Genomic DNA, 9,149 nt, shown 5'->3' with positions numbered 1-9,149 from the left:
TGACTATCTTATAAAATCATGAAATTAGAGAAGAGAATGAAAAGAGTGTTATACCTAACCCTTGCATTCCTGCATCACTCAATTGTTTGCCAAATATGTGCCAAAACATCACAAGGAAAAGTCCAAATAAAACTCAACTTTGTTGCAAAATGATAATGAATTAATTCTATTTAATTCGATATATAAGAATGACAACGTGTCAAAGTATTCGTCTTCTAAAAAATAATTCATATTGTTACCTGTTTTGTTTACATATGGAGTATATATAAAAAATATTCAAAAATTCTTATATATATATATATATATTATGAATATTTATTAGAGATTTTATCCTACGAGTATGATACAATTCAGGTTTTTAGCTCAACACAATTGTATAAAAATTCAGTTCATATATTTTGTTCAGCCTATTCTTTCCTACAAATTTGATTAACATATTCAAAACTGCCAATCAAAACACATTTAATCGGAACTCATCACTTTTCCTGCTTCTTATTCCAATCACACTGATGTAAATTTGCAAAAATAATTTACACTAAAATTTTAGCAAGTCTTTGAATTTTTGGTATTGTTCCTCAACAATGTTCTCAAAAGACACTCATCAGCACCAAAAAAATTAGTTCAGCTTCTCATAAATAATGTGAAGCGAATTACATGCAAATGAATAATTACTTCAACTTCATATAAATAAATAATGATTTGTTTAACAAACAAAACTGTCATTTGGCCTTTCTTCCATGCACCAAAGATATTCTACACTAAACATAAGCACACATCTTTTAAATATCAGTGATGAAATCTATTACATGTCACCTATACATAAAAAGCCTTCTAAATGATGGGTGGGGAAGTAATAATATAAGGGAAAAAACATTGAATTTACATAATTTCACTCGTACCCTACCCATAATCTGTACACAATTGGGGGGTGTAGCGTGGTATACAATTTACTCTAACAATACCAAACTGCAGCTGTTAGTATGATCCCTCATCAATGAACTCAAATATATGTTGGGAAAACAAGTGTTACTCCATGCATCAAAGCACAAGAACAAGTTACATGCAACATGTGAAGAAAGTTGTAGTAGAAATCATAGTGAAATGTGTTGTCTCCAATCTTCTAGTTGGTTGCCAAGTAAGAAGCACATTGTTGTTATGAGTCTGAGATGGTCTTTGTTTTGAAAAACTTTGCAACTTCCTGATACAGATTCTCTTCCTCAAATGGCTTTGAGACATATCCATCCATGCCACGTTTCAAGCACTCATCATATGTGGCATGGATCACATCAGCTGTCATGGCCAATATAGGCACATGCCACTCACTCCCATTGTTCATCTCCTCATTTGCCTTGCTCTCCATCATCCGAATTTGGCTAGTTGCTTGAAATCTGCAGAATGTGTAAAAACAGTAATTTTGTTTCCATGAATTACAACTTAACAACATATTCTTCTCCTCAGCATTCACAACTGTTTACAAGTTTGAACAAACCAAGATATGGAGAAAATTTAGATTTTTACATTGACATTATATCTACAAAAGTCTTATATCTAAGAGATCTTATGTATGTAATAAACATTAAATGCTATTCAGTAACTTTCAGGGCAAGAGTAGCCATGAAAACTTCATCCATTTTATCATCTGATAGGTCTTTCAAGAGAGGATTTTCCAAGAAAAGACAACATTAATGAGACACGAGTCCAAATTCCCAAAAGGAATAGACACCACCTCCAACCCAAAACCTTAATAGATTTATGGGTCTTCTTCTTTATATGTTGTTCATTTTTACTTAATGTAAGATTTAGACTTCTCAACTATATGGATCTACAATTTTCTAAGTACTTCAGTATAAATAATATATAATAAAGCAAGAAAAGAATCCATACCCATCCATTTCTGGCATTTGAATGTCCATGAAGCAAGCATCAAAATTGTGAGGCAATTGAAGCATTTCAAGTGCTGCTTTGCCACTTTCAGCACACTTCACATCAGCTCCAAACTTTTTCAGAGCACCTGCAGCAACCCTCCGGTTTACCCCGTTGTCATCGACCACCAAGATTTTCTTTCCATAGAGAAGGCTGTGTAGAAAAGCAGAGCCATTAGGCATGTCTTTCCCAAGCTGCCTCTTCTTCCCCATCCCCAAAACTTGCTGAAGACAAGCAGCCACCATACTAGCTCTCAGAGGCTTCATGATCACAGTATCAGTGAAACCCATGGCCTTAGCTTTGTCAAATTCAGTGTTACTAATATTGGTTGCCAGAAGGATCATTTTAGGCATCTTAAACATGTGACCATTCTGTTTCCACATATTGAAAATCCCATCTTCTCCAGATATCCATGTGTCCTTCTCAACCATGATGATATCTGGCAGGAACATTCTGCCACATCCAAGTAGTTTCACTGGTGAATGAACTCAACCATGCAACTTGAGCAAAAAATATTTTGTAATTGCACATCTTCTCAAAATGTAGTAAAAAAATAGTCACAAGCAATTTCACAAATATAACTTACAAGAATAATAAAAGCCATAAGAATGAAAAACTACCAAGTAACACACACAAACAACAAATATGTCTTTGATTTCAAATTGAAGACAACTGAAACATAATCAATAGACATTTAAAACCCCACTGGTATTGAAAGTATCCATATTGAAACTTGGCAATTGAGTCATGACTATGCCAACACATTATTGAACATAATGAGGCACCATAGCACGGCATTGCTGACAAATTGCATCTTAAAACCAATTGGCATTAAACAAAGTTGCTCAATAGGTATATAAGGCACACCCAGTAATTAAGGTAAGCCATGTGAGAGTTTCAACAACAACATCCTGATAAAACTGCAGAATATGTTTAAAGTTGCATAGTCAGTTTAAAGAACTTTTTTAAAACCACAAGCATGTGTTAGAACAATATAAAAAAGTTGATATCACTTCCAGTTTCTTCATAATTTACACCAATTCTATCCAAACAAAAAATAAAGAAGGAAAAATAGAACTTACCCGGAGTTCAGAGAACCATTCTTACCACATAAAGCAACAGCCTTACTGATGCTATTTTCAACCTTAACTAGTATACCTAGTCTCTTCAAATGGTATCTTGTCACAGCAGCTCTAACAGGTTTTCCATCAACAACAATGACTTTCAGCCCTCTAAAACTTGAAGGAAGATCTTCCAAATTTTTCTTCATGTCAGTAACCAGACTTTTCTTAAATGTTCCACAAACTGCGGTAAACGAGAAAGTACTCCCAATCTGGGGTCGGCTTATGAAGTTTATCTTACCACCCATTAGTTCAACTAGACATTTGCTAATACTCAAGCCAATACCAGTGCCCCCATAATTTCGTGAAGTTGAGCTGTCAGCCTGCACAAAAGGCATGAATATCCTATCCTGTGCTGAAAAGGGGATTCCAATTCCTGTGTCTTCCACACACACCCTCAACGTAACTTGTTCAGATGTTTCACAAGTAGCCACCATTTCTCTTGAAGAATCAAGGCAACATTTTTCATCAGCAATTAGGTGCTTAAAATTATCCCAACTGTTCCGTTCGTCTGCTGCTTCACGTCCACTTAAGGTTTTGAAATGATAATCATCAGATATAAGGAAAACTTCATCTGATTCTCCATTCAGAAAAGTCTCATGTTTTCCATTCATTATGCACTTTCTATTGTCCCCTAGATGGACTTTCACAAATATATGTCCATGTTCAGTGAACTGCAAGATGTGCAAATTAATTAGTAATATCATTAACAAGTACTTGTGAATGAATTCAATGGATGCAATAGAGCAAATGAATACGAAGGATTTGAGAACTAAAATCATTGCTCTCTTCCTCACTAGCCAGCTAAGAAGAAGAGAAAAAGATAAATCTAAACGTAAGAAAATGAAACAGTCGGAATGACATTTCCAAATGCAAATAACATCAGACAGATAAACTTCGAAATTCCACCTACTTTAACAGAGTTGCCAACAAGATTTGTTATTATTTGTCTGAATCTTCCGGGATCCCCCATGACAATATCCGGTACTTTATCAGAAACAAACACAGCCAGCTTTACTTCCACAATCAAAGTTCGGGTTGAGGATCAGTATGAGCATCAAGAACATGAACATCCAATGGAATAACACCCCAAGAAAAGTGAGGAAGAGATGAAAAGAACAATATAAGTTCATCAGTAAATAAAGAGAGAACGGTGAAATTTTATAACTTAAAAAGAGAAAAACAATCTTGAGCTATTTGTAGTAGGATGATCAACAATTAAGCATACCTCTAAACCTTTGTGTCTAGATTTCTCAGAGAAAAGGGAAAGAACATCATCAAGTATGGAACGAAGATCAAATGGAACGGCCTCCAGCTCTAACTTGCCAGCTTCAATTTTAGCTCTGTCCAGCACCTCATTTATTAATGTTATCAGTGCCTTTCCGCATGCCTGAGCAGTCTGAGCATAATCCCGTTGGGTTGAACTCAATTCTGTATCTAGAAGCAGAGCAAGCATTCCTACAGTAATTTGGAGTTAAATGCCATCATCTCATCATCATCATCATCAGTGGAAAAATGCAAGTTATGAGAGCATATATCACATTTTGTTAACAAGATATAGGCAGACTCATGAAGTTACCTAAGATACCATTCATGGGTGTTCTGATTTCATGAGAGACCGTAGCTAGAAACTGAAATTAAAAACAAAATTTAGGTTACTGTGATCAGAAAGCAATCCTTTTAAAATAATGAACCATGATAAAGATATGTAAGGAAAATTACCTGGGACTTGGCAACATGGGCTGATTCTGCTCGAACCTTCAATTCCTGCATTTCATGGAAATCATCCTCCACTTTGACAATATGATTTCCAGCACCGTATAAAATGTACCCCACTAATATAAGAATCACAAAGAATAGAAATGCCGTGGTAACAGCTATCCAATTTGTTGGCGCCTTCTGATGGTACCTATTCAAAATTTGATGATAATTATCTCTTGACAAGTAACAATATTGAAGCTTTTGACTGAAAAAAGCACAGCAACCAGAAGCACCTACCTACATATCATCTGATGTTTCCTGTAAGGGTCTCCAAAATCAAGCTTGCTTTCATGGGCCAGAGACATATCACCTTCTTCATAGGGCTTGCCATACATTATTAGTGGATTAGTATAGTTTGTGATATCATATACATTCACCAAAATTGCTTGGTTACCAGCAAGTTGCCCAAGTAAATTCTCAACAAGGGACTCAACATCAAAGGATCCTCCAACATATCTGATGTCCATTAGAAATTTGTTCAATAAATTGGAAAACTACTAGTTTACATTAAACATAAAGCCACACATGCACCCTGGCAGTTACATACAGAACTGAATTCAATTCAAATTAAGTTTATTAAGTTCATTAAAATACAAATACTGGAGGAACAATTTAATAATTAGCATGACTAGTGATCCAATGGAAATAAGAAGCAGCACAGGCTTTCAGATGTGGCAAAATTATATTCAATTACAGATTTGTTCCGAAAAAACTAGTACATTGGCACTTGTCACCACTTTTGTCATCATTATTTAGGCTATGAAAACAACACATGCAGAACAAGAAGAGTCGTGTACTATACCAGCTGACACAAAAAAATTGCCAAGAATATCACAAGAAAACTTCAAAAATAAATCAGAAGAGAAATTAGAGCCCACCCAGCAGTTGCTTCGATGCGTTCTTCCACTGTTGGCTTCTGAGGGAGCTTGGACTTGTATACAGGAAATGTTAAAACCACACCAAGATGGTGAGAACCCAGCAGCCTGAAAGGGCTCGTCAGAACTGCTTTTCCAGTGGCTCTAGCCCTTAAAATGTTTTCTCGGTCCTCCTGAACCATGCAAAAAACCAAACTTTGAAATGGGAATAGGACAAAATAAAGTAGATGTTCCAGAGAGTTGTGATCTACCTCTCCAGACATCATATCAAGAGACTCAAGATATGAGACAGTTTCTTGTGCAAATATCACCGGGGCATACTCATCTCTAACCAGTGAAGACTTCTCTTCCATTGTCTTTATAACCCATCCATGTTCTTTCTCAAATCTCTCTCTCTCAGATTTAACAACTCTTTGTGCATATGCCACACCACTCAGTAATGGCCGTTCAAATGCAGTCCTGGCTGTATACTCGGCAAAGGTTTCCTATTTTATAATGAACGATGAAAAATAGTCAAGACGTATGCAAATGGATGGAGTTATTTACCAATTTGAACTATGTATAGCCAAATAGTCTTTCATTTCTTTCAAACCATTACACATATTATAATGCTTACCTCGTTTCAAATAAAAAATTAGAGCAGAAAAATAAGCAATAACCTGGTCAATGGCAGAAGGGTATCTGTAGTAATGGAAGGTTGAAACGAGGATGGCAAGGGCATGGACATGGTTAACACTAACACTGAACTGATCTTGAAGCATTCTTGCCCTTTGATCACAGAGGCTACCCAGCACCTCCTTCCTTCTGACTTTAGTGTCATCATCCATTTTGCTAAAGATGCACCAACTGATCAAAGCCATTAGCAGGATCCACAGCAGCAAGAACTTTGGAAGCCAAGCTCTATGAGCCTGAATAAAAGTGTACTTTCTTTTAGACCCCATTTGATCATACAACCTCAAAGCCACAGGATGGTGGCTCTGCATCTTCAAACTAAGACCCATCAGCAAGAAATTCACACTCTGCCTAGTTTCCCTGAGCTGCTATGCTGTGTTATTCCCCTGCTCCCCTGCTGCCCCCTTCATATCTATATTTAGAGAAGCCCCAGCAAGAGAAATTTATATAGTTAGTGCTCACATAGGGTGTTAACTTTCTTTAAAGTTATGACAAAAATACAGACACTTTTTTCTGGTTGTGCTAGAAAAGAAAAAGGGTCACAGAACCAAACTCCATGTAAAAGCATCATTACAGCATTGTTTTTCGTGATCCAAAACATCAGAAAGGGCAAGCACAAACACACCAAGCATGATGAAGGATTGACCAATTGCCTCTCTTTCTCTCTCCTAACAAGCAAAACCCACTTCAAAAACCACCAAGACAAAAAGAAGCATGGAAAAAGAAACAAAACCCAGAATTAAAAGAAGAAAACTTTCCAAGCTCAGAAACAAGCACGGGTCTCAAAAGATGGAAAAACAGCTCAAATTCCTAAGAGCCACGCCACCACCTCCCTCACCCCCCATCTCTCTCCTCCCCTACACACAAACACTTGGCCTTGTCTCACACTAGTGCTGAGGATCACATTAAAAAACACAGGAGAACTCTAACCAATAATCATGCTATGTAGGCGTGAAACTGGTTCACACTTCCTCTTGCATATAATATTCCAAGCAGGGACACTGACCCCAAAACACAAACACACACAAACCAATGAAAGAGAGAGAGAGACATAGATAGCAGTAATGGGGTTTTGTAGAAAGAAAGAAATACTAATAATGCTTACGTTTTGTTTACCTGTAACAGGAAAGAAAGGGTGGCTGTACAATGAACCATAGGAACCAAGTTTTGTTTGGTCCAACTCTGTCTCTCAGTCTAGTCTACACACTGCTGCTTTTTATTTTATGCCCTTTTTATGCTACTTTTCTCTGTTGACACTTTTTTATTTATATTAACAGATAAGAAAAGATCGAATTTTTAGGATTTCCCTTGATACGCTCTTGTCTCCCATGAGCTTCACAATAATAAAAAACACAAAAATAATTAATTAACACATTAGTCTACTACTCTAATCAATACTAGCCCTAATTTTTCTCTTTCTCTTTCTTGTTGCAACTTTCATTTTCCTTTTTTTTTCTTCTCTGTCTTTCTGTTAATGGCACTAACACTAATGCACTTCACACCAACTGTGTCTCCCCCTTCTCAGTTTTCATTGCTGAGGAGAGAAACTGAGAATAGAAAAAAGAAAAACACTATGTTCCAAGGATGGTGGAAAAAGCTTCAAAAAAAGCAACCTTAGTTGACCAGTGAGTGATGGAAAAAAACTTAACTAACCACTGTTTTTTTTTTGTCTCTTTTTTTCTGATGCCTATTGCTCAATACTCAAAGAGTGCAAATTTTTCTGCATGGTCCATAAGGGGATTTCTGATTCTTAAAATGAATCATTTTTTTGTCTCACCTGGGTCACTCTATCACTTTCTTTCTCTGTTTTCTTACCTTTTTGTGTGTCCAAATTTGAGGGATTACAACACAGAAAAGAGAGAAATGAAAAAAGGGAAAAAGAAAAAAAAGGGGAAAAGAGAAAAAATTGAAGTGGCATTTACAAATCTGCGTGATAATGACATGGCGACCAGGCAGGGATTTTATTCCCACGTAGATTACCGGAAGTGCCCTTCGTTAAATGTTTAATCCCCTATATACCCTTCCTAGATAATTACGAATTATCTGCTGTCAGCTAATAATGTTTTGGACGACCCAACCGAGCCATTCTCCGGCACATGTCAATAACTAATCCTTCAAGATTTAATATATTAAATAATTTAACATTAAATTAATTATGTATATTGAATTCATTAAACATATTAAATCAATATATATATATATATATATCAAATATTATTGTATCGACTGTTAGATAGATGTGTTTCTTTGGAATTATGATTTAAAAGGAGAATGATTTAAGTGTATTTTGAGGTATAATTTGTATTGTTTATTTGAATAGAGACGGAGTTGAAAGTGATAAAATTTAGGTTTAATTATGCCTTTGGTTTCCATTTTGGAGTTAAAATCTCAAAATGGTACCCAATTTTTAAAAGTCTCAAAATGGTCCCCTTTTTTGTTGAAACGTCTCACGTTTGCCCTTGCCGTTAAGTCAACGTTGACGCCGTTAGAGGGAGTGCCACGTGTCAGTTCCTCGATTTTTTGAATTTTTTTATTATTTTTTTTTAAATTTTCTTTTATTTTTAATTTTCTTTTAAATTTTTTTTAAAAAAATTAAAAAAATTGCCACGTGTCAAGCAGTCATCGTGCCACGTGGCAGTGACAGTGACACGTGTCAGTATTACGCCACGTGTCATTTTCTTAGTCTCAATTTGGTCCCTTTATTTTAATTTGTCTCAATTTTGTCCCAATTTTTGTAAAAATTAGCAATTTTGTCCCTCTCCAAATTGAAATCAAATTTAATTTCTGTATAAATGTA

At 35.8% G+C, this 9,149-nt stretch overlaps 1 protein-coding gene across 1 annotated transcript; it reads right to left on the bottom strand.

Annotated features, from left to right (window-relative positions):
• Nucleotides 1–655: 655 nt before the first annotated feature.
• On the bottom strand, nt 656–7,419 carry LOC114173506 (histidine kinase CRE1-like). The gene is made up of 11 exons (XM_085669771.1): nt 6,340–7,419; nt 5,932–6,165; nt 5,684–5,853; nt 5,043–5,261; nt 4,767–4,953; nt 4,624–4,675; nt 4,273–4,502; nt 3,958–4,056; nt 3,006–3,718; nt 1,885–2,376; nt 656–1,388 (listed from the first exon to the last, which is right to left on the bottom strand). The coding sequence occupies exons 1-11, from the start codon at nt 6,679–6,681 to the stop codon at nt 1,154–1,156; spliced, it is 2,973 nt and encodes a 990-aa protein (XP_085525897.1). The 5' UTR covers nt 6,682–7,419; the 3' UTR covers nt 656–1,153.
• Between the last annotated feature and the right edge of the window lie 1,730 nt (nt 7,420–9,149).

Source organism: Vigna unguiculata, chromosome 2 (genome assembly GCF_037176805.1).
Source record: "Vigna unguiculata cultivar grain cowpea cultivar isolate G323 ecotype 2 chromosome 2, ASM3717680v1, whole genome shotgun sequence".
In the NCBI taxonomy this organism is placed as follows: domain Eukaryota; kingdom Viridiplantae; phylum Streptophyta; class Magnoliopsida; order Fabales; family Fabaceae; genus Vigna; species Vigna unguiculata.
This window is presented reverse-complemented; position numbering and strand designations above follow the sequence as displayed.

Coding starts and splice junctions, on each gene's coding strand:
- LOC114173506 (XM_085669771.1), bottom strand. CDS start 6,681: ATGGGTCTTAGTTTGAAGATGCAGAGCCACCATCCTGTGGCTTTGAGG. Junction 4,057..4,272: donor CTAGACACAAAGGTTTAGAG/GTATGCTTAATT, acceptor GTGGAAGTAAAG/CTGGCTGTGTTTGTTTCTGA. Junction 3,719..3,957: donor TTGTTGGCAACTCTGTTAAA/GTAGGTGGAATT, acceptor CACATCTTGCAG/TTCACTGAACATGGACATAT.